This window comes from Melopsittacus undulatus, chromosome 1 (genome assembly GCF_012275295.1).
Source record: "Melopsittacus undulatus isolate bMelUnd1 chromosome 1, bMelUnd1.mat.Z, whole genome shotgun sequence".
Classification (NCBI taxonomy): domain Eukaryota; kingdom Metazoa; phylum Chordata; class Aves; order Psittaciformes; family Psittaculidae; genus Melopsittacus; species Melopsittacus undulatus.
In genome coordinates this window covers 141,136,121-141,160,469 of record NC_047527.1, presented here as the reverse complement: position 1 = coordinate 141,160,469, position 24,349 = coordinate 141,136,121, and the positions used below count along the sequence as shown (strand labels likewise).

Sequence of the window (24,349 nt, the reverse complement as noted above, 5' to 3'; positions counted from 1 at the left end):
TCCCTTTCTCTCCCCAGTAAGCTCTAAACACAATGTAAATCACATTTGCAAAGACATTACAGCTGCTCACTGCACGTCTGTGAAAATAAAGGATTAATCACTGAGAAAATAGTACAGCAGTACTATGGCAGTAAATAGCTGTAGTGCGTTTGTTCTGGGAAGTCCATTTCAGACTACCTGGTTTTGATCTTGTCAAGAGGTAATCTTTGTGAGGAAATACCCACAGAAACTGATGAGGTGATTCCACTTTTGAAAATACTTCTAGCAACAATTTTATTGGTGCTGCACAACATACAGTCAATCTGTTCACTCAAAAGCTTACCAAGTATTTCAGGTTGGGTTGTTTGTTTGGTATTTTGCCTATCATTCAACATTGTATAACTTAACAACAGACTTTTGCCCATGGGATGGATTACATAATCAAATAAATACATAATTTCCTTAATGCAGCTTCTTCTGAGTATTTTTTCTATCCGGTTCTACACTTGCCTAATTTTGTCAAATTTAAATTAACTCTTAGGTGAATACTAATATTTTCCAGATAAACATGAAAAAAACCCAAACAACCAAACACCAACTTTTCCAAAATATGTTTCACGGGACTCTGAAATAAGGTACTGTGAGGTAGTTGACATTAGAAAAGTTTTATATGCGACTGATTCATCAGCTGACATAATAACACCTGCCAATAGTGTTGTCTATCTACTTAGGGCTAGGCCACTAACCCCACAGATCCATCAATATCTTTTTTTCTATTAGAGCAATGGATTTAAATACTGATTTTTCCCGCATCTAATCCATGCCAAAAAGAAAGGTTGATGACCAGAGAGGACCCAGGCAGACTGATGCATGCTGGAAAGGAGGGAAGCAGGAAAAGCTGCAGTACGGTGCAGGTGTGGAGATACTGTTGGGAAGCTGAGGAGCTAGTTGCCAGGACAACACTTGCTGTAACTGTTTATTTTACACAGGGTGCGGTGTTGCAAGCAGAGCCTTTCCCTTGACACCCACCTGCAGCACCTAACTAGTAACAGGTACCTTAGTTTGTCTAGGTAGAGACAACCCCGAAGGGGTTGAACTAGAATGAACAACATACTCCTGAACACCTTAGTTAACTGGCATCTTTAAACTGGTTAAGCCTCCTTTAAATCCCACCTTGCAGGAAGAGCTTGAGGTAACTTGCAGGCACAGTCCTACACCCACAATGAGTATTATTTACACTATAGGGGTGGGAGCTCACCTACTGCCCCAGCCGCCAACAGCCTAGCTTGTGTAGCTGCGGGCTACAAGAACCAGAATATGATGAGGGCAAACTGTTCCTGCACCGGACCTGAGGAGAGACAGAGCTGTTTCTGAGGCCACTGCCAACGTTCACTTACACCGTTAGAGGGCAGAACGCGATGCCTTCCCTGGTTTAAACACCCGCAAGCGAACTACTCACGGGCATCAAAAGGGAGCGGACAGCTTTCCCGCTGCCCAGGGGATGAATGCTTCTAGGAAGGACTATCCCTACAGTTATGTATGGCCCTCCCGGTCCCCGCACAGCGTGCTGCGGCTCTCCCTGCCGCTCTGTTGCACACGAAAGCCCTACACCAAACCGAACAACAGCCTCGCCCCGAACCAGCGGGAGACAACCTCACACTTCCTCCCCAGCGGCGGTAAAGGCGGGAAGGGGGCAGGCACCAAGCCGCGCATGCGCCCCACAGAGTGCGGCAACCCCTTGACCGGGTTGGGCGGGGCCTGAGGTGGTGCGTTGTGGGGCGGGCGGAGCGGAGCTGAGCCGGGGCGTCTGGTAGAGGGTTGCGGGCCGGCAGTGGAGTTAAGGTAGCGTGGGGCTGTTACGGTGGGGTGCTCGTTCAGGGGCGGTCCTGTTCTTCCTGAGGTGCCGTGCTGAGTGGCTGATACGAGTGGGGTGCGAGAGAGCTGTGCCCCTGCCTGAGGAAGGAAGGGCCTTCAGCTTAGTCGGGTGGCGTGAGGGTGGTGGAGGCCCATCAGTCCGTGTGGGGATCTGGGTGGCCCCTGCTGGTCTGGGTGGGGAGCAGAGCGGCCGCAGCCTGGCAGCAGCTGCCGGGTAAGCCCAGGTTTTCACCTGCTTGAGCGTCCCGCTTTGCTTTCCTTCTGAGGCTCGTCCGCTGCTTCGGCACAGGTTTGTGTACCTCCTGGCTTTGGTTGTGCTTCTGCTTCCCCCGTTGGCCTTTGTGCAGCCGTCAGCTTTCTCTCCTCCTTCCTTCCCTCCCTTCGTGGGTCCGCTGCGGGTCGTGCTGCCGGCAGGGCAGGTCGGGCTCCCCCCGGCTCGGGCTATCGGTGGCTGTGTTCCCCTCTCACAGGTGCGCGGGGACGGTGCGCTCCGCTGGACGGCCGTGAGCCAGGGCTGTGGTGCAGTGTCCTTGGGTGCTGAGGAAGCAGTGAAGGAAATAAGGGTTTTGTGGTTTCCTTCCTCATCTGTCATAAACTGTGACTGCAGTGACTCTGCAGGATTGATGTCTGCCTTGTACTGTCAGGACATAACTTTCAAAAGCATGTTTACAGTGATGTGATAGAACTTGGACAGAAGAAAATTCTTTTCTAATTTCTATTCAAGCAAAGGTGGGATCCTTAGTCATGTTAGGTTAACTAATCTGGCACTAAGAAGTCTGCATTAAAAAATAACGGGTGAAATACCTAATTTTAAGAGAGTACAATATATGCAGCTTCATGACAGCAGGAGTGTGGGATGTTTTCTTCTTACAATATAATAGAACTGTAATACCTGATATTTTAACTATGCTTTTAATTTTCCATTAAGTTTATTTCTGTAAATATTTATAATGTATTATTCAGTCTGCCTTATTCCTGCATCTTCATTAATAATTCATTATTAATAAACTTTCTTATCTTTAATTTCCTAATCTAACATGGTAGCATCCTGTGAATTCTCTTTGATGTGTTTTGTCATCTAAAAAATGCTGCCACCTAGAATAGGGTGTAATTTTTGTGTCTGTATGCCCTAAAGCAAAGCGGGAGAATTTTTTGTTCTGTGCTATGACATTATGGGGAGTTCCCTTAGTGCACTTTACATACGTTAACTAGGGTCTTGTTGTGTTGGGGTTTTGTTATTTTGCCCACTCAGTGAATTTGGAGAGGGGTGGGCAGTTTTTCACTGTGAAAGGTGAGCTTTGTAGGAATTATGGCTTTATTTTAACAAGACCTCCAGAATATGAACGTGTTGAACATAATAGCTAAGCATGCAAGTCGTTCTAACTGTAATGTTTATTTTGGACCAAATGGTTTGAATTACTGTTTTGCTCTTGTGAGAATGTCAAAGAATGGAGACAATGTGAAAAAGATGATGATACATTCTAAGTTCAAGTGTCCGAAGTGGAGTGATTTCAGTTTTAGGTCAAATGTGGAAATTTATTGCTGCCTTTGTTTCCGTGACTGATGGAGGTACCCCTGTGTATAAAGACTAAATTATTCTGGCCTCTTTTTGTCATTTTATGTGTTACAATATATAATTGTTTAATAATTTATTTCAGGTACTTGAGCACTCCAGAGGTTTAAGCAATTAGGCTGGAAATCCTTTGGTCTTTTTCCTAAAGGCCTTTTTCCTAAAGCTTTTACAGCTGGAAATAAAGCCACGTTTTTTATTTTATTTTTTTAAAGCTTTTGTAGCCTCTGCTTTTAGAGATTTCTTTTGGCTTTTAGCTTCTTGAAAGAGACACTGGTACTAGCTTCACAAGCTTCTGATTTGGCTTGGGGATTGGATGTCATTTAACTGCTAAAAGTAAGATGTTTCTCCTGGAGTTCGTGATCACTTGCACGTTTTCCAAGAGCAGTTAAAAGCACTAGTTCTTGCATCTTGCCCACGCTGTAAGTAGGATAAATGCATGCTGTCAGCTTGAATTGTCAGTATATCTGAAGACTAGTAAGTGTCAGAAATAGCCATTATATTGTTTTCAGTAGCTGTCAAAAATCTGTGGGGCTCAGTCATTCAAATGGATGTGGTTTGTGCTAGTACAAGTTTACTGCTAAAATGTACTTTATATGTTTTTTTTTATTTGATGAGCTTTTTCACCTGTGATTGAAAACTTGTACCATTACATGAGCTGGTTTTCCTCATATAAGCATTATTAATGGTCTCCTAAATTTGTGATTGTCAACTTTATGAAGAATTTATATAGCCATTTCCCTATGTAATTTAAAGGATTAATTTTGGGTCGCTTAGAACTTAATGGCTGCTTTGCTTGTGGGAAACAGAACCAAGAAAAGAGGACTTAAAACTTATTCCACTGAAATTGGTCTCTTCCATAATATTGAAGAAGTAAGAGGCTACCATTCTATAAATAGTCCAATTAAATTTCTGTGTATCTTTTACTTAATTTTAACAATGAAATATTTTGCAGTGCACACTGCTGTGGCCTCACTATGCTAAGATAAACTGACAAATCAATCTAGAAATAATAAAAGATGTAGAATAAAAGAACCTGTCTGTCTTTAATGCTTTGCCCAGTGTAAGTCTACTAAAATCTTCAAATGGATCAGGCTCCTGGGAAAGAGTGTGACTCTGAGGCCAGGTCTGTATTGTAGTTTTACCACTGAAACAAACCTTGCATGCATCCATACTCAGCTGAATTCTGCAGGTTTCTTGAAATAAAAGACAAGTTAAATTCTTCCTCTCTCTTTTTTTTGTTACTATACTATGGGAATTGTGTTTGTGTAGGTGTTGCACCATGTGTACATATATGACCAGCTCTGCAGTAGCAAAGTCTCCACCACTGCAGCTGTCACTTTGTTAGTTGACTCGCCTCTTCCCTCCCATTTCAGTTTGCTTTAGTGACACCCCCTTCCTCTTAATTCTCTTTAAAATGTTCAGTAAAAATCTCTCTTCTCAGTAGCCTACATTCATAATTGCAGGTATGGCTCTCTAAAACTAACTACAGTTAGCTGGACGTTATCATCTCAGAAGGAAGTTTTGGGGTGCCAGGGGTTTTGGAAAGAGTGATGCAAACACAGCTGTGAAATTTCAGGGAGTAGAGGTACCAGTTAAGGCTTTGAAAGGGAGTACTTATCATAGCCTAATGTTCAACTGCTGTGAAAAAAATTGTGGCAGTCTTATCAGGAAATAGGAGCTTAAGAAGGTACCACATGCTCTGTCATGTGGCTCTTCTGAGCAAGGGTTCTACTGCTGTGACCTGAACAGCAGCGATAAAGCATAAAGAAGTAATGAAGTGTCCGAGATGGAATGAAGCTGAGATTTCTATTTATTTATTTTTTAAAAGAAGCTGATACAGAGATGTAGAAACATTTTGAGACCCAGATGGATCCAGTGGGAGGAGGGGGAGTTCAGCAAGTATAACATACTGTCCCCATTGATATCTGCTTTCTTTAATTTTCTTCACAACCCTTGCCAAGTCACTTCCCCTCTCAAAATCTTGAATCTTGGCTGACTGCCCATAGGCAAGGAACAAAGAATTTCTGTTCTTAAATAGTTGATTTGTTTTAAAAGCATTCACTGAGAGTAGTAAGCAAAATAAAGGAGAGAGGTGCTGGAAAAAAAGCTAGGATACTTTAAGGTACCAAAAAGTACTTGAACAGACTCCTTAGACATGCAAAAAAACCCCCCACCAGTTGTTCGCAGAAAGTATAAAATAAAACCAATGCAAATAGGAGTACATGCCTTCCAATTAGAAACAAGTCAGCACAAAAGGTAATTTAGTGTGTGGGCACTCAGATAATTTTATACCAGAGCCACTGTAGACTTGATGTGTGGGTTTTCAAGTCTAAAGCAGTATGGTTTTCCTTTCAACTCAAAGTCCAGCTACAAAACAAATTGGTTGTGTGCTGTTCTTAGAAGCCCGTAGGAAGTAAAACTTCCTTATTTAAGATATGTTTGAGGTTGTCCCAGCAGCTCATCAGCACCTCATTGAGAGACTAGGGAGGAGACTGGCGGTAGCACACAAGGAAGTTTTCTTCGCTTTGTTGCAGCATTAAAAGAAAAGGTTTTCTTGGTAGTTACCCAGTTTTGCTATTGCCTTAAACCTCTTGTCTTTCTATGATATCACTTGGAATATCTATTAAAGTTATTCCTCGAAATATGGGTAGCAATAAGGCAAGGGTTTGTTTTTTTTTTTTTCTTTTAGCATTTCCTGGTGATTCAAGACTGGGGCATGCAGTCAGGGAGTGAAGGAACATATGCTGTGGGAGAAGGTATAAAGATAGATGTCCTGGAAGACACCGAGCACTAGGCAGACTCCCTTGTCAGTGCATTCCAAAAGTGGTACAGAACTGTTAAAATCTGCAGTCCTGCAGCTGTCATTTTGATAAGGCAGCCTTTTTTTATTCCCAGAAATATGCCTTGTTACCTGTTCTGAAGATGGCAGTGTATTGTATAGGGCTGTTTTTTTTTTTTTTACTTGAGCCTAGCAGCTATTAATATAAATTCTGTCTTCTATTGCTTAGTCTATGATGCAGTCTCCAAAGACCCTCAAGTCTCATCAACACGTGGGTACAACATTTTGATGGGATTTGGTGTGTCAGGCATTGGTGAGGTTTTGTCAGTAGGGTATCCATCTCTTTACCTCCCTGCTGGTGACATTTTTCTGTTGACCAAGTTTTGCAGTAACAATAATAGGAATGCTTCACATGCTGAGAGCTGATGTCATCAAGACAGCTCAAACATGGGCTCACGTCTTTGGGGTCACGTGTTTCTGTTAATTGTTTGCTTCCAAGTAGAATATTCTGGGCTTTCATGGTGCTGTGCAGTTGTCTGAACCTGATTAATGAACCTGGGAACCAAAGGGTCTGTAAGTCACCAGTACAGATGTGCCAGTACAGGAAAATGGCATCTTTTTAAGAACTCATGTACTTTTAAAAATATGAGGAAGGTGATTCTTCCTTGGGCATCAGTTTTAGATAATACATTATGTGGGTAAGATGATTTGTTAGAGGGAATTTGTGTTATGTGTTATAGGAACGGGGAACTGAAGCTTCTGTGTATTGCCAGGACTTGTGGTTTTCCGAAACAGGACATACTTAACTTCTTTGTCAGCTGCACCTCATGCAGATTTTTCTCCTACTGCCAAATCAATAGCCATCTAAGACTGCAAACATCATTTTTGGCATTCCAAAAAGTCTCAGCATGTAGCTCCTGAGCTTCTGCATGCTTATTTCATTGCCCCTGTCTTCTAAGATTAATTGGTTAGTAACTTATGTTCTGTGCTTTTTTTTTGTGTGCATCAGTCATTCTTCAGAATTCCCATTTTCATTGCTGCACAGCAACTGCGCTGACAGGTTTCCAAATAACACAGAACTAGCCTGTCTGCACTCAGAATGGTCAGCACAATGTCTGGCAGCTGAATGACTGTGATGCTCAAAGTTTTATGTTGCAAAATAAAAGATTTTGGAGGTCACAGAGGTAAATGGGCTGGGGGAAGACCTCACCCTAAATAGATGCAATAAAGGAAACTCATAGAATAGAGCTGGTTGAACAGTGAGAATATTTTGTGGTATCTGTAATTCCATGTGAATTTTGTTTTTCTGAAACCTTGGTAGGCTATTGCAGTGAGGTATCATTGGGCCTCTTTACAACATAGCTTATTGTATATTAATACAGCAATCTCACTGTATTGACAGATGTTTGCTGTAATTAATTTAATAGAAATGTCTCATATAGCTGTAGAAAAATGCTGGTAAACATGTACTGGTCTTTCATAAGCTGACTAGCAAAACTGATGGTGCTGTAAGGTGCGTTGTAACCTTTTAAGGATTTGGGTATGCCTAGTTTTCATGATACCCTGAGATGTTTCTGAGGACATATGAGGCATTCCTTTGCCTTACAGACTTGGATTTTTTGTGTTGTACTTGAATATAATCTCTGGGTTTTGCTGGGAATAAGTAAAGGAGAAACTGAGGAAGACTCCAACAAATTTCAGCTATGATGTTTTGTTAGTATGGATTGGTTTCCATGGTGAAGAATCAGTTCAAACTGAAATCTGCTGCTGTTCAGTAAAGTAGCATCAGAGATACTAGAACTTTGCTTTATTACAGAACATAGAATGGATTTTCTGTTGCTTTTTCTTTGGCCCTTGTTCTTTTTGTTTCAGGCACTCAGTAATATAATTTATACATGACTGATGTTGGAATGCAGCTCTGAGGATAGAGACAAGACTTTATTTTGGAGTTGCTGAGTGCCTTAGTTCATTGGTTTCATTGCCAGCTGTACGTCAGTGTTTGTTGTGGTACTGCTGGACAATGTTAAATCCACATTGGCAAGCTTTGGCAATACGTTTTTTAGACAACCAGCAGTGGCAACAGTGAAGAAAACCAAACTTTATGTCTGTGAAAGGCAGACCTACTCTCAGATACTTTGTTCAGGAATTGCTTGTAGTTCCAAATTGTAGATTTTCAGAATAATACATATGCATGTTGATTTTAAAGAACTTTGAGAAATTGCCACTTGAGTCAGTCACTTCAGGCTGCCTATTGAAAGGATTATCTGGAAGATATTCTCCTCTTTATGGATTTTTTGGATTGACCTTTTGCCTGCGTAGTCAGGTCAGCAGTGTCATTTGGTATGTGTTTGTTCTGTTTGTTTTAGTTGGCTGGTTTTTGTTTGTTGTTTTCAGTCTTCTTTGGTTTTGTTCTTGTTTTTTCATTTCTCAGATTTTCAAATTTTGTTACGGTTCTACTCCTTCATCTTCTTGGTCGACTTCCTTTTGTCTCAGTCTTTATGATTATAGATGGTAGGAATTCCAACAAGGTGTAGCTCTGTTGTGCCCTTTTTTCCGGTTGGTCTCTGCAGAGAGTGATGAGGTTGGGTTCTCACCCAGGATAAATTGGTGTGAAGAAGGAAGTCTCAGCTTCCTTTTTCCTTGCTTAGGGAGTGTTGGGTAACAGAAATATGGAGAATGAGGGGGTGGAAAGATCACAAGACTTGTAGTTCCCTTTTCACCTGTATGCTCTTATCTCATGGGATATTACCTCTGAAATACAAAAATCAAAGGTCCATTCTGAGGACAAGTTTTGTTTAAACTATATTGTTCATGTAGAGAAGCGCTGACCCTTCAGGGCAACAAGAGGCAAAAGAATATTCCAGTCTATCCATCTTACTTATTGTGCTATTTTCTTCCTAATATGTACACCTGCTGCTCCAATACCCTGTTTTCCTACTTGCAGAACACATGGGTATAGGCTTGCTTTTATTTTTATTGCTGCTCCACACTGTGTAATCTTGGAAGGCTCTTGCAAGAAGTGTGTTATGGGTCACTAGAAGGGCATGCTTTAGTGCTCAATCTGCAGAACTTTAAAACTACACTAAAATTCAGCTAGGGGGAATGGCCTCTGAAAATGCATCGGAAAAGTGACAAGTACAAATAGTTCCCTTCATTTTGGTACACCTTACTTCCAGTTCCTTTGCCCTGTGTCAGTATTTGGATGTTATGCCATTTGCTCAGCAGGTTAAATCCTTGATTTCCGTTACTTTCAGTAGTCAGCATGTGCATTGTGAATCAAATATACGTGGCAGAGACTCAGTCTGCAATTCCTGCTGCTCCTTGGCTGGAGTTTATGCAGTCTGTTCCTTTTGGCTTGGCTTCTTGTCCTGGCTTGTGGTCTTACCGTGTGATGCTGAGTTACTTCCATTCCAAAGCTCTGTAGTGAGATTGTCTGAATGCTTTAGGAGAAGATATGGCTGGAGATCTGTGGAGAGCTGAATTTGATTTAAATTCTGCAAATGTATCCGTTGTTTGTTTTTTTTTTTTTTAATAATGCAGAATGTAGACTTGGGAATAAGGGTTGAAACTTGTGGTCTCTCCTAGAGAGATACTGTTTGGTCTTCTGAGCCATGATGTGAATACCCTACCCCTGGACCTTATATGTAAATGTGTTCCATCATATTTCATACTATTCGGGAACTGTGTTTGGTGCATAATGATGTAGGTACAGTTTATGCTTTAAAGTCTGAGTGCAGAGCCATGGATTTAGCAAAGAGCTAGGGAAAAGAAGTTTTGGTTAGCTCATGTTTAGGGAGGATCTGTTTCAGGAAATCTTTAACCACACAATTCCAAATAATCATGCTGATACTGTAGAAGATAAGCTTTTATTGTTTTTTCTCTTATGTACTTAAGACAAATTTATGTCTTAAGTATTTTTTTGGGGGATAAGCACAGTTTTCGACCAAAGTATACCATACTGAATTTACAGCGGGATTTCAGATTATTGCATGTTGGCTATCTGTCAGTGTGTGCGGTCATATCTCACCATTAAGGTGAAGTAAGCTGTTCCTCATTAAATTACTTGTGATTGCCACTTGCAGTAGCAACAGTAAGATTTTATGTATTGGCAGTTACTATAGGGCATTTTACACACAATAACTTATTTTACAGCAGCTTTGGCATCCAGGTGCTAATATTGCCCCTACCTTGGGCTGATAATATTCAGAATAATTTAATGCATGTTGATTGTAGAGCACTTTGAAAATTTGCTACTTGAATCAGCCATTTGAGCCTGCCTATTGAGAGCATTATCTGAGGAGTGAAGGTGAAGGGTGACAAGCACAGCTTGGAACCCTGCTGGAATGACACTTGTGTTTGCAACAAACTATGGTGTGTCGGCGTTAGGCCAGTTGTACTGGTCAGCAGAGGCAATGAAAAATGCCATGGAGGCAGAGTTAGGTTTAAATGAGTGCTTAGCAGGATAAAAAATTCTGTCTCAGTAGTCCAATAAAACCAGACACTGAAGTACCACTATAGAAAGTCTGGTGGGGAACACTGTTAAATGTGTAATTTCTGTCTGAAAAGCACTCATGTCAGGCAGTATGTGAGGAAGAAAATTCCCTGTCAAAAGTATTGAATAACTGGAGAAGTTTCAGAGGTGGCTGAAACTGAGAAATATGAGGTAGGCACATGTAAAGAGATGGAAGAGATCAGAGTCATCTGGGGGAGAAAAATGAGTGACAGAATGTATATAAGCATATATATACATATGTATCATTTATGATGAATCTGGAACATCTGCCATCACTGCCTGGTAACACGAGAACAGGAACATGTTTTTGTGAGATTCTTACCATTTTTTAAGTATGTTGAAATTGGATATTGGGCATTTAATTGTATGCATTTATAATAACATGGAAATAGATTCTATTTTCTTCCCTTCAAGTTAAGATAAGAATTTCTGGTTTAAAAGCATGTGATTTGAAGCCCTAAACTTTGGCCACTCCACATGAAAATGAAGGTTTGTTTAGTCCTGCACTTTAATTTGTATTTTTTTTTTTTTCCTCCCCCAGTGCAGAGCTCCCTGAAGATGTCTGGCTCATATTGCTTCAAACTGTCTTGGACATTTGCTGTTTAACTGCTGAAGCTTTTCTACCATCTATTTTTCTCCTGAAGCCTTAATCTGTTAAGGGATCAGAATTGGCTGCTATGGTAAGACATTTTTAAAGTGGTAGTAAAGTGCTAAAAATGGGTGTGATGTGTCAGTGAACTTTGGTTTTATTTCTTCATTTATTAGCAAGATACAAAATCTGAAAGAATCTTAATGCTGTACAAAACCAGAAAAGGATGGTTGCTGTGAATGGACTCAGTCAGAGATCAATATGATCAGACAAAAAGCCATTTATTGCAAAGCATTAACTCCTTATATACTATTGCTTACACATACCTACAGCAATTTGGCATATCATGATTGGGTACTTGTCCTGAAGACCCTTAGTGACTAACATATAATTGGTTAAGCACAGGTGTGAGAACTTGACCTCGAACGCTTGCCAACAGTCCACAGTTCTCATAACTCAGTAAATTCCAGCTTCTTCTTATCTTACTTGCTTAAGCTTCCTCAGGCCTCCCACGGCCTTGCTGTATCTTTCAGAGTTATTCAGAGCTCATTCTCTTGTGAGAACACTGTCTCTACATCTCCCCCTTTTTAGTTTTACTAAAAGTTTTTTACAATTTGGTGTGTCTGCTCCATCACTGCTTGACTTGTGTAACATAACAACCCACTACTCTAGGCAGCATTATTTCAGTAAGACTGGTCTGATTTGAAGTCACTTGAACCTTTATAACATGTGGCATACCAGTGAATCCTACACACCATGTAACAGGTTGGAATATTTGGGATTTAACATATGTGTCCAGTGTACTTGTCCGTTACCCATGGTCACACATAATAGAACAGGTATTACAAAGATTTCTGTCATTGCCGTTTCTTTACGTTGTTGAGTTCTGGGGCTTTGTACTTTTCGCTGGCAGCCAGTATGGTCCTGTTGATAGCTGTACACAGCTGGGCCTGCCCTTTTTCTCCTGGATGGCTCTCTGATAACAGCAGAGGCCATCCCTCACATCAAGGTCTGGCATGGCATGTGTCTCCACCGCTCTACGCCTGCTGGGTTGCAGCCAACAGCGGAGCTAAAGGTTCTTCTTGGTGGCAGACACAGAGGCCAACCCAGTCTTGCCCTTGACTGTGGTAGCAGGCATCTGGTCAATCTCAGTCCTTGAACCTTGTTGTCAATGCTGAGTTTCACCTGCTTAACCCAGTAACAAGTCACTACTACAGCAAAGCACACACAGATTTACATTAGCAGAGTAACTATCACAGAGTACAGCAGCATGTTGAAGATGCTAATGGCAGCAAGGGACTAACCAAAGAAACTTCTTACCAGTGGAGTTCTCCCACCCTCTTAATTTGTTCCATTACTTGCTTTATAACACTACCATCATATTAGAATCTTTCTAGCTTTTGCCTTAGCATTTTCTAGCAGCTACTGCAAATTTGCATGCTCTAACATCTCTTTTACAAGTGACAAATCCATACAATACAAGGTATAGTTTCTTATTAGCAACTGGCTAGTAAATACAGGTGGTTTTATACACAAAATCACAACCTCTAATAATAGCTACTTTACAGGCACGCATATTCAAGGTGTTACTTTTCAGTTGTCCCCATGTGATGTTTTGCAATCATTCATTTCTCTCTATCTCATTCTGCTTGGGGTTTTCATGGTCAGCTCCTGTAGCTGATGCATCGAGTTCTTCCACTCATCTGTCCAGCTCATGGCAAGGCTTGACAAACTTTGCAGGCAGCTGCTGTGGACCTCTAGGTAGGAGGACAGAAATATACCCCTTCCTCCGGGTTATCAGTTCTTGAGAAGTAGACAGGTTAAAGTGATTACTTAAGGCAGAAGCATTCTGATGCAAACGGAATGTGAAGCAGCTGCAGAAGTAAACTGCACAATGTTAACAGGCAAGGAGTTTGCTCCATCATTACACACACCCCCCTTTTTTTTTTCTCAAAGTTGCTTACCCTGCTTTACACAGCTACAACCGCACTTTTGCATTAACCCTTTCTTGCCCGAAATGTTAAACTGCTACTCATTAAAACTTCTACATGAACCCGATAACAAAAGATATACAGAACACCATCTGCCCTCATCACACACATACACACATGCTTGGGATCCCACAAGCACACTTCACCAAACTACAATATTTGAAACACAAAATCCAGACAATCATTGCTCCCAACTACATGTTGCATGGCACAAGGACCTTGTGAAGACTATCAGGAAACCAGCTCCGGAAAGCATCATTGCAGTGCGAGGTGGCAGGCTAAACCTTAGCAGGCATCCCTGCAGAGGCTCTGCCTCCCTCACATCACATGAGGCTTGGGCTTTTATATTGACTGAAATGCACACTCATTCTGACACAGGTGGCCAGCCTATGTCGGAAGAAGTGGCCAGCCATATCTATAGAGGTCTCCAAAGGTTGCTGGAAACATGGATATACTTACATTTACTAACTTCTGGTTCATGAGTATCACAGACTGACTTTGTGCAAAAGGGTAACCTAACCCGTAATTGTTGTTTATATTTTAAACACTCACGAGAGACCCATGGTTCACAAGACCCATGTATTGGATAAATTACAGAATCACAGAATCCCAAGGGTTGGATCTCGAAAGATCATCTAGTCCAACCCCCCTGCAAGAGCAGGAAAACCTAGAGTACATCACACAGGAACTTGTCCAGGCGGGCCTTGAATATCTCCAACGTAGAAGACTCCACAACCCCCCTGCGCAACCTGTTCCAGTGCTCTGTCACTCTCACAGTAAAGTTCAGAGTTCATTCAGTTTCTGACAAGGGGGTATCCCAGTTTTCCTTTGGTGCTGCTGGTTCTTTCCAGGGCTTCACCCACCGAGCTGGCACCCACCGCAGGCCGAAGTCTGTAATTACACACATATATCCTCGACCAGTTAATTTTACTTCCACAGGACCCTTCCAGATGCCAGTTTCCATGTCCTTGTATTGGACCAGGATACCCTGAGTCTTATTCATATAATCTGAGCCTAAAGCCTGGCTGTGTATTACAGCAGGAGGGTCGTTAAAGTCTCCTGTTAGTCGCAAGAAATTCATAACATATACAGCTTTCTGTATTCTTGCTACCGGCGTAAGCCCTTCTTCCCCCTTTTTTTGTTTTTCCAATAACTGTTTCAGAGTTTGATGTGTTCGTTCAATGATAGCTTGTCCTGTAGGAGAATGAGGAATGCCAGTAATATGAGAAACACCCCAATTGCTCAAAAATTTAGAAACTGCTGAAGAGGAATAGCTAGGTGCATTGCCTGTTTTGAGCTGTAAAGGTACTCCCATAGCTGCAAAGCAGCCACGTAGATGCACAATTACATGGCGTGCTGTTTCGCCAGCCAGGGGAGTGGCCCACACAAAGTGAGAAAAGGTGTCAATCGTAACATGGACATACTTCAATTTTCCAAAAGAAGTCACATGGGTCACATCCATCTGCCAAAGCTGAAGAGGTTGAAGGCCTTGAGGATTAACTCCAAGGCCTATGCCCACTGCTTGGCCCTGACAGTCGGGACAAGACTGTACAATACCTCGGGCATCTGTCAAGGACAAGCCGAACTGTCGAACCAACATTTTTGCCGATTGGTGGAAGAAGGCATGAGATGTCCGGGCTTGTTGAAAAATATCTACTGGTGGCTCTGCCCATGCCGGAGCAACTAATTTATCTGCCTTATCATTCCCGTCGCAAAGGCTTCCGGAAAGGCCTGAGTGGCTGCGAATATGCATAACAAAATATTTACATTTACGACTATTTACAAGATGTAACAGAGTTTTCAACAGAGTCCACAATCTGCGGTTAGTAACCTCTTGTAAAATTGCCCTTTCTAGATGCTGAACAATTCCTACAACATACAAGGAGTCACAGACGATGTTAAGTGGTGTATCAGGCCATCGTTGAAACACCGCAATGACGGCACTTAGTTCCAGAGTTTGTAGTGAATCTGTGGATTGGCCCAGTATTTTCTGCTCCTTCCAACCATCTTTCGCTTGCCAAACATATGCAGCTATGTGATTGATTTTGCTAGCATCTGTAAACACAGTTATACCTGAAACAGGCTTGCTGGTATAAAAAGCATGTTTGTTGCATCTAGCACAAACGCTTGAACCGCTGCCCTGGGGGGGGCGGCATTTCTTTACAGTGCATTGTTTTTTAACATGTCCCAGCCATCCACAATTATAACATCTTACACCCTTCATGCCCCCTCGATCAACCTGACCTTGTTGTAGAAGAGGTTTGACAGCAGTGGCAAAGGCATTTGCCATATATTCCGCCTTTTCCTCTGTTGTGCCCACCTTAGAACATGCATCCATCATTTCTTGTAATCCAGCAGATTTTGGCAAAGCCTGTAAAATACACTTACAAATTGGGTTAGCATTTTCCATAGCTAAGGACATAAGCACAGACTCTTTAGCATTAGGTGCCAAATCAATATTCTTTTCAATAGCTTCTGTTAATTTATCGATAAATTGCATGTAAGGCTCAGTAGCTCCCTGCTTTACCGATGTATAAGAGGGATTAGGTTTTCCTGCCTCCGGCACAGCTTTTAAGGCAGCTAATGCCAATTGCTGCGCTTGCTGTAAAACCTCAACCCTCATATGAGCCTGTACTGCATCAGGATGAAATTGTCCCCTCCCTAGTAGCATGTCAGATGTGATACCATATAAAGGGTCAGTGGGATTGCGAGCTAAGTTGTCATCAGCAGCTCTTGCAGCTAACTCTTCAAACCCACTCTTAAAGTGTAAGATCTGGGAGGGGGTTAACAAAATTGTAGCTATTCGAGAACAATCACTAGGAGTCAACACCATACTAGAAAATAAGGCAGTTAGCATCTGTTGAGTATATGAGGAAGACAACCCATATTGAGCAATTGCTCCTTTTAGTTCTTTCATAGCCTTCCAATCCATAGGAGTCCAGAGAGGTTGCCCTTGGGCATTCACAATAACTGGAAATGCAGAGGGGACATCAATCGGTAAAATAGTGCCATCTATAATCGCATCTTGAATAAGACCACGCCATCTCAGGGCACTGGGAGCAGCTTGCTGAGAGAGTGTTGGAGTTGGCAGTAGCGGCACCTCACAAGGGTTAACTTCTGTCAATTGCTCGGGAGCTCGCTCCCTTTCCTTAGGCCCCAGCTCCTCCAGGCGGTCTCGTAAATCTTGTAGCTTTTGATCTAACAGCTTTGACCAGCGATGCCATTCCTGGCTATTTTGCAGCTCCGGTGGGAGCGATGCGAGTGCTGGTGTCAAAGGCGAAGGGTTTTTTTTTAAATTGGGAGTTTTATTATCCTCCTCAAAAGGTTCTCTGTCCCCTTCCGTAGGGGGTGGGGGGTGGGAGGCCGGGAGAGAGATATTAAGGTCTGCCTCTGGGGCAGTAGCATCACGAAAAGGATTAACCATAGGTGATCGTGGTCGTGCACCCTCCCTCTCCCAAGCCCCTTTGTTGCATATTGCGGGGTAGGAGGGGGGCACTGGGTCCTCAAACATCCGTACCTTGTGACGCACGGGCTTTTGAGCTGATGCTGCCTTGCCCGAAACCAACACTCTGGCTGCTACTGGCCCGCCAGTAGCAGCCGGCTGTTGCTCAGGCGAGTCTGAAAACACCGCAAAGGCAGACATGGCTACTTGCTTCTCAGCTTTCATAGCAGTTAATGTCTCTTTTAACAGTCGCCACAGTGTGGCAAGGGGCCTTGCCTCCTTTGACCCTTGGGAAATATCATCCCACAAACATGCCCCAACTTTCTCCCAAGTCTCAATATTAAAAGCTTCACCGACCCCCACAATTAGCTTTTTCTCTTTACACCAGAGTAAAAGCCTCTTCAGAGTTTCAGCATCATACTTTCTTCCTCTCTCAGAGAGGAGATGTTGGAAGAGCTTAAGCATTGCTTCATCTTCTTTACTTAACTGGTTTCCCATCCTTAAGCTCCCTTCCAACTGTCCGGCTGCTTACCTTATTTGCACTGCGCAGTGTCTTCCGGGCTCACAAGGCTACGATCCGAGGATTTCACCTCCGAGGCTTCTGCTTCCCGATCTTGGTCCAGCCAAATCGATTCCAGCCAATTTTTTTCTTTCCTGCCCGCGGCACCGCGATTCACACTCTCTTCCGTTTCAGTATGACCTTGTAGAGGGTCCCTGTGCGGGCGCCATTTGCCGTGGAATGGACTCAGTCAGAGATCAGTGTGATCAGACAAAAAGCCATTTATTGCAAAGCGTTAACTCCTTATACACTATTGCTTACACACACCTACAGCAATTTGGCATATCATGATTGGATACTTGTCCTGAAGACCCTTAGTGACTAACATATAATTGGTTAAGCACAGGTGTGAGAACTTGACCTCGAACACTTGCCAACAGTACACAGTTCTCATAACTCAGTGAATTCCAGCTTCTTCTTATCTTGCTTGCTTAGGCTTCCTCGGGCCTCTCAGGGCCTTGCTGTATCTTTCAGAGTTATTCAGAGCTCATGTACCAAATATCTATTCTCCTGTGAGAACACTGTCTCCACAGATGGTGCCCAATTTTGAACTAACTAATGAACCAAGAAACTTTGTTCTGCATTTTACCTGTTTATATTTGGCCTATGCTTCTAAGTGAGAAATAAGTATCAAGTAAAGAATTTCACAAGATCTTTTTTTTGTGTGTGTATGCAAATTATATAACATTTATCAAAGTGTTCTGTGTAAGTCCCTTACAAGTCTTTTCTAGATACTGCATTTAGTGTGAAGTGCATTTGGGTTTAATGTCAGTTCAAATTATGGTATTTAAAGTACTTCAGGTGATTCTTAGAAGCGTAAAAGTGTGGGGTTTGGGGAATAAAATTTGGTAAAATCAGAGGAAAACTTGTAAATAACAGGTGAGATGGGAAGATGACTGTATCTCTAAGCCAGTACAAATTCACAACTGTTTACTAGACTGCAGTAACACTGGAAACTGGTATTTGTCCTTGAACTCCACAACTGTAGCAGTTTTGAATAACCAGGTCATCTTTTACAAATTTCAGGAGTCCAGACCAACTACAACATGAGAAGATGTATTCAAGATGATTGAGCCAGAAGATTTTTTTCACTTCATAGAATCTTATTTTTGTTTATAATGTAATATAATTTGACAGAGCCACGTTCAATTATTTATCTGGAAATTAAGACACGCCTGTGACCTTCATCAGAAATGTTTCTAGCATTTTCAAGAAAAAATATGTCCCAGAAACTGAGCATGTTTTTACTAGTTTTTGGCATCATCTGGGGTTTGATGTTGCTACGCTACACTTTTCAGTATCCAAGACGCCAAAGCAGTGCTGAGTTGCGTGGACAGATTTTAGATCTAAGCAAAAGATATGTCAAAGCACTGGCAGAAGAAAATAAAAACTTAATGAATGGTGGTGGTGGAGCCTCTATGGCTGGATATGGTAAGAGAAAAAACCAAACATTACTTATTCAAATACCCCTTTTCTCTGCAAACTGTAAAGTTATAGTTTTCTACTTTTTAAAAGTAATATATACTGCTATGTAAGAGGAAAACCTCTCTGTATTAATGAAGTTGATTTTAGTTTATTCACTGAAAGTGAAGATTAAGATGTGATACAAAATCAAGTTTGAGACATGAGATTTCTGTTTTCCAGGAATGTTTTAGATATCTTCAGGTATATGGCAACTGTTACTTACAGGATTAACAGAAGCATTGTGCTTTTTCTGAATCTTAAGCTACTGAGGAGTAAGCACATGCTTGTGAAAGGGACAGTTTTAGATTAAGTCACTTCAACATTCCAGATTCTTTTTATGCCTCACTGCTAACTTTCTGCTTTTATTTCTGTGATTTTATTCTCTTCAAGTAGTAAAAAAGCAGCAGAAACCAACATACTGGTTAAGTTTGCAGTCCTGAGACTGCAAGGCAATTATTAGTTTAGGAGAATCTCTTCTTGCTTTAGAAGTAGCCATTAGAGGTAAGGTCCCTTGTCTCTATGGCTTTGATAGTTGCTGCATCATTTCTCTCTGATTTATGTGTTAACTTGATGAGTATGTGGCCACTATTCACTGCTTTCTGAAATACAGAAAAGATAGCTTTGGGACTATAGTTTTGAGATCTTCTCAGCAAAGCTATAAAAATGCCTTAATTAGAACTCTCTGGTCCCTCATAGCTTCTTTTGAGGGAAGGCTGCAGTGAGTTCTAGTTAGTCTCTTAGCTATTAGGTCTGAAGAAACTATCTGTTCTGTCAAATTTAAGAAATGTATCTGAAAATAAGGGAAGGATGAAGTTTAAAAAGAAATATGCTTTAAAAAGTATATATGTAAAGATTATGTTAATGTAGTTTGATCCCCTTTTTAAGGAATCCTTGAAGGAGTGGGCTGTACCAGTTGTAGGATGCCCTTAAAAGGCACTCTGATAGGAATGCAAAGAGCAAAAGTAGATCTGAACGCTTTTGGCTGCTGCTCAGGAACAGGGAGGCGAGTCTGATGACAAGATGAGCAGGAAGCAACTGAAGACGAGGACAGCAGTATTAAAATGTCCTAGTCTGAAATAATTTATCAAGTTAACATTTTTGCCAGACAGACACTTCTTTTTCCTTTCCTCCCCCTTTTCCTTCCCCCCTCTTTTTTTGTCTTCAAGGATTTCCTGCCTTTACCATGTAATTACTTTTCTGTGTAATTTCTTTTAAAAACCCTTGTGTACTGCAGCTTTCTACTGCTGCATAAGTCTTGCAGTGTATTTCCAAATGAGGTTTGCCTTCTGAGGTTTTGTCTGAAGTTTAATAAAAACAATGAAGTCAACTCTTGATCTACATGCTGAACATCAGATTTGCAACTTGAATAGGCAGTTCCTTTCCTCACTATGGTACTGCAGACTACATGGCCTACTGTGTCACTCACTGCAGACCCTGCTCTGGTTCAAATTGTAACTCACTTTCCAGCCCCTAAGGTAACATTGCTAAACCAGAACTAGTTAGTTTTAGAGAGAGAAACTGATCTGAGACTTTCTTTTATTTTACTACTAGTATTTTAATTTTATCTGGGTTAATACCTTTTTTTCTTCATACCTGAATTTTTACTCTCCAATTTCTGGTTAGTTAAGAACCAGTGAACTAAATCAGAGGGAAAGAGTGTGTCTGTGTGTGTTCTGGAGCAATCTTAACACCTTGTAAAACCTGGCAAGTTTGTTCATTTTTTCCGAGTCTGAGAGAAGATAACATTGACAACAGCATAATTAGCTTTTGTTGAAAGGTCTGTTACTGGTTTTGTGTTCCAGAACATGGAAATTCTTTTTACTGTCCTTTCTCTTATTTTTTCAGTCAATATAGGTCTAAATATATGGATGTTTTTACTTTCCTTCTTTATAGCTTATGTAAAAATTTGTAAGATACTTTCTTGTAGCTGTTTTTCTGTGATACAGAGCTATTATTTAGAGCTATCTTTTTTATGTTGGAAAGTAAGTATATTCTGTTGCTGTCCAAGGCCAAAAGGTGATGTAGCTGAGTATCTAGTGCTGTTGTCAAATTAACTTTGAAATATTGTCTTTGAAAAGTTACTAGTCCAGTATTCCAACTAGCGGTTTTGTTCTTGCACTCTGTCTTCCTTCACAGTTCACTATTATGGTGGTATCTTCCTTGTTTAAAATAAGGAAAATCCAGCAGCTCTTTAATTCTATACTTGTATACTAATCTGCACTCTTTCCCAAAAGTGGGAAGGATAGCAAGTCTTAAGATGTGTGTTGAAATAACAGTTCTTTTTCACACAGAGCAAATAACAGCATCTAATTTGGTTGTTTTTTTCCATTATCTTCAGCTGATCTTAAAAGAACAATTGCTGTTCTTCTGGAGGACATCTTGCAACGCCTTGTGAAATTGGAAAACAAAGTTGATTACATCGTTGTGAATGGCTCGGCAACAAATACCACTAATGGAACTAGCAATCAGATGCCAGTAACTTCAAATAGACGTGCAAAACCGGCAAGCAACATTAGATAGCACACAGGGCCACTTTGTGTTGCTACATCTATGATGGGTAATCTTTAAGATAAGCATTTTATCTCTGACTAGGGCAATGCAGTAGTTGACTCTAAAAGAAGCATAAACTATTATACAATGTGCTGGCTCTATATACGTCTAATTTATGTGCATAGGTTCTCAAAGCATTATGTCATCGCCTTTGAGCAATACTTCCAAAGTGATTGTTGTCTTTAAAGATATTTTGATATCACGATTTGATGTAGTATGCCATTGGATAATAACAATAAATGGAAAGCAATGGGGAACTTAAAGGTAGGTTTCTAAATATATTTATTTAAGTATAAATAGAACATATCTTTTGGATAGGTGAGCAGTATTGTAGCTTATTCATGTTTTGTGATCTGCATTAAGCTGAGGTAACTGAGGAAGACATTGCTAAACAGATGTTAGAAAATGTGTATACTTACAATATTTTGTTACTCATTTACTAAAACAATATTAAGTTGAGGATAGCATTGGCAGTTATATATAAAAATTGTGACCCAAAGAATGTCTTTATTTGCACTATTTGTCAGAATAGCTAGAGAGAATTTACTGTATATTTAAGAAAATTAATTATAATAGGAAAGCACCCTAGGTAGTAACACTGTCTAGGTATATCTTTATGCCAGAGTTAGGGCAGTTAGAATATCAAAAGCAAACCATAATCTGTGACACTTTAGATGGTAATTTCTTACAAAGATATTTAAGTGTATGTATTTTGTAATTGCAGATAAAATTATTTAAGTGATGGAAATGAGTTTTGGATATGTGAATACTGTTTATTTTTATTCACTGCTGTTTCTCTTGAACCTTTTAGTACCTTGCAATTCATGATGAGTATAGCACACCATCTCCCTAAATTGCTTTTTCACTGGGAGTAAAAGCAATGAAAGGAAGCAAGGCATCTCTATACTTAGTACACTACATGTACTAAGGGTATCTTAGCGTGGAGCACTTGAGAGCTAAGGTTATGTTTGCCTTATGTCTATGCTAGCCTTACAGCAAAGTGCATTTGCACTGTACTTCGAAATGTTACTGAAGTGATACTCAAGAGAAAGTGCCACTGAGCCTGTTTTTTAATATGTACTGATTGTTTTCTTGGGGGAGGGAGGGTATGTTCAGGGATTTCTGCTGAAAGTGTGCTCTGAGTGGGGTTTTTGGGGGTGGGTAAAAACGGAGATGCTTCAGGTATACCATCTGAAGTGAAGTTTTTGGTTTGGGTTTTTCTTCATTTCCCTGCTGACGCTCTGGACTGTTATAAAGGAAAATATACTTACAACCTTAGTGAATCCAGGTGATTATTTTTTTTGCCCTGTTACATTGTGTGTAAACGTGTACTCACTTAAATGCAGAAAGAGAAGAATAAATTTTTAATTGTACTTGTAAAAGCTCCTGTTTGGTTTTTTGTTGTTGTTTTTTGGACAAAGCCTTGTCACTCTTGTTACATGTGGTTTAGGTGTTTCTGGACTGGAAAAATCTTATGTCCCTCAAGTTTAGTAGTAGCAGTCTTTCTGGTATTCTTTATTATTCCTGTTCAATCACTGAATTCTTTTGTTCTTGAGATCCTCAGGCTCTGGGACTTTCCTCAGGTTAGAGGTGAGGGGAGAAATGAATGAAAAATTTAGATTGTTAATGGTAAAGATTCACTTCTGAAAATTGAAGAAGACTGGTGCTTAACTTCTGAATCTGCAAGTCTCTACTGACAATGTGAAGACAGGTTTTTATATCTTATCTATCTGTGCTTTTCATTCCCTGGGTACTTGATAGGTACCACCCAAAACCTTAATGCATAGTGTCCCTTTGCGCTGTAAACAGTAATATGAGTAGTTCTCTGTGTGTGACTTTTCTTGTAAGGGTATGTGAAATCCTAGTTATTAAGGATTATTAAGCATAACAAAAGTTGCAAGGTGAGTATTTGTCCCTGTGTGCACACAGAGGTTCTATTCAGGAGGTTTGGAGGCTGCTATACTAGCTTATGTGTAGCAATGTACATAGTAATTCATGGTGCCATTAGCAAATAGTTGCTTCTCTCAGGTTTCAGCAGTACAATGACTCATTAGAATTAGCTTGTATTTGACAAATATATAGGGAGAACTGTGAACTACCTGTAAATACCATTAATGAATATGGTTCACTGAGTCATAGAAACGTTTAGGTTGGAAGGGACCTTTAAGCTCATCCAGCTCCAACCCACTGCCATGGGCAGGGACACCTTCCACTCTAGAGCAGGTTGCTCAAAGTCCCGTTCAAAGCCTTGAATGCTGCCAGGGATGGGGCAGCCACAGCTTCTCTGGGCACCCTGTGCCAGCACCTCACCACCTCACAGTAAAAAATTTCTTTCTAATGTCTCGTCTAAATCTTCTTTCAGTTTAGAACCATTACTCCTTGCCATATCCTTAAATGTCCTTGTAAAAAGTCCCTTTCCAGCTTTCCTGCAGGCCCCCTTCAGGCACTGGAAGCTGCTCTAAAGTCTCTGGGGGCCATTTCCAGGTTGAACAAGCCAAACTCTCTTAGCCTGTCTTCATACCCTCTGATCATCTTCATGACCTCTTCTGGTCTCACTCCAATATGTGCACATCTTTCTTGTGTTGTGGGCCCCAAAGCTGAAGGCAGTACTGCAGGTGGGGCCTCGGAGCAGCATAGAGGGAGAAAATCGACCCTTTTGATCTCCATGTCACATTTCTTTTGATGCAGGCCAGGATTTGGTTGGCTTTCTGGGCTGTAAATGACCATGGCCAGCTCATGTTGAGCTTTTTATCAGCTGACACCAGTATTAAGAAAGTAACAGTCCATTGCACATGAAAAACATTGCAAAAGTCTAAATCATTTTTTTAGCTGCTATAAAAAAAACCTCTCCCATTTTGCTCTTGCTTTTGAGGAAGGCACAGTATCAAATATATTAAATTGAACCCCACAGACAGCAGACTGCATTGCTTTGTAAAGCACAAAATAATGACAGGACAAAGTCATTAGGTGAGGAGGGTCCTATCTGGATTAACTGTTAAAGGTGTCAATTGACACTCTTCATCACCTTTAAAAAA

At 41.0% G+C, this 24,349-nt stretch overlaps 1 protein-coding gene across 2 annotated transcripts; it reads left to right on the top strand.

Annotated features, from left to right (window-relative positions):
• The first annotated feature begins 1,755 nt into the window (after positions 1-1,755).
• Positions 1,756-22,663, top strand: CCDC126 (coiled-coil domain containing 126). 2 transcript variants are annotated; one of them, XM_005154154.3, is made up of 4 exons: positions 1,756-1,821; positions 11,261-11,399; positions 18,327-18,731; positions 21,103-22,663. In XM_005154154.3, the coding sequence occupies exons 3-4, from the start codon at positions 18,494-18,496 to the stop codon at positions 21,282-21,284; spliced, it is 420 nt and encodes a 139-aa protein (XP_005154211.1). In that variant the 5' UTR covers positions 1,756-1,821; positions 11,261-11,399; positions 18,327-18,493; the 3' UTR covers positions 21,285-22,663. The 2 variants fall into 2 exon arrangements, with proteins under 2 accessions (XP_005154211.1, XP_030909400.1); XM_031053540.2 differs by having other exon boundaries at positions 1,783-1,821; positions 11,266-11,399.
• The last annotated feature ends 1,686 nt before the right edge of the window (positions 22,664-24,349 follow it).

Coding starts and splice junctions, on each gene's coding strand:
- CCDC126 (XM_005154154.3), top strand. CDS start 18,494: ATGTTTCTAGCATTTTCAAGAAAAAATATGTCCCAGAAACTGAGCATG. Junction 18,732..21,102: donor AGCCTCTATGGCTGGATATG/GTAAGAGAAAAA, acceptor CATTATCTTCAG/CTGATCTTAAAAGAACAATT.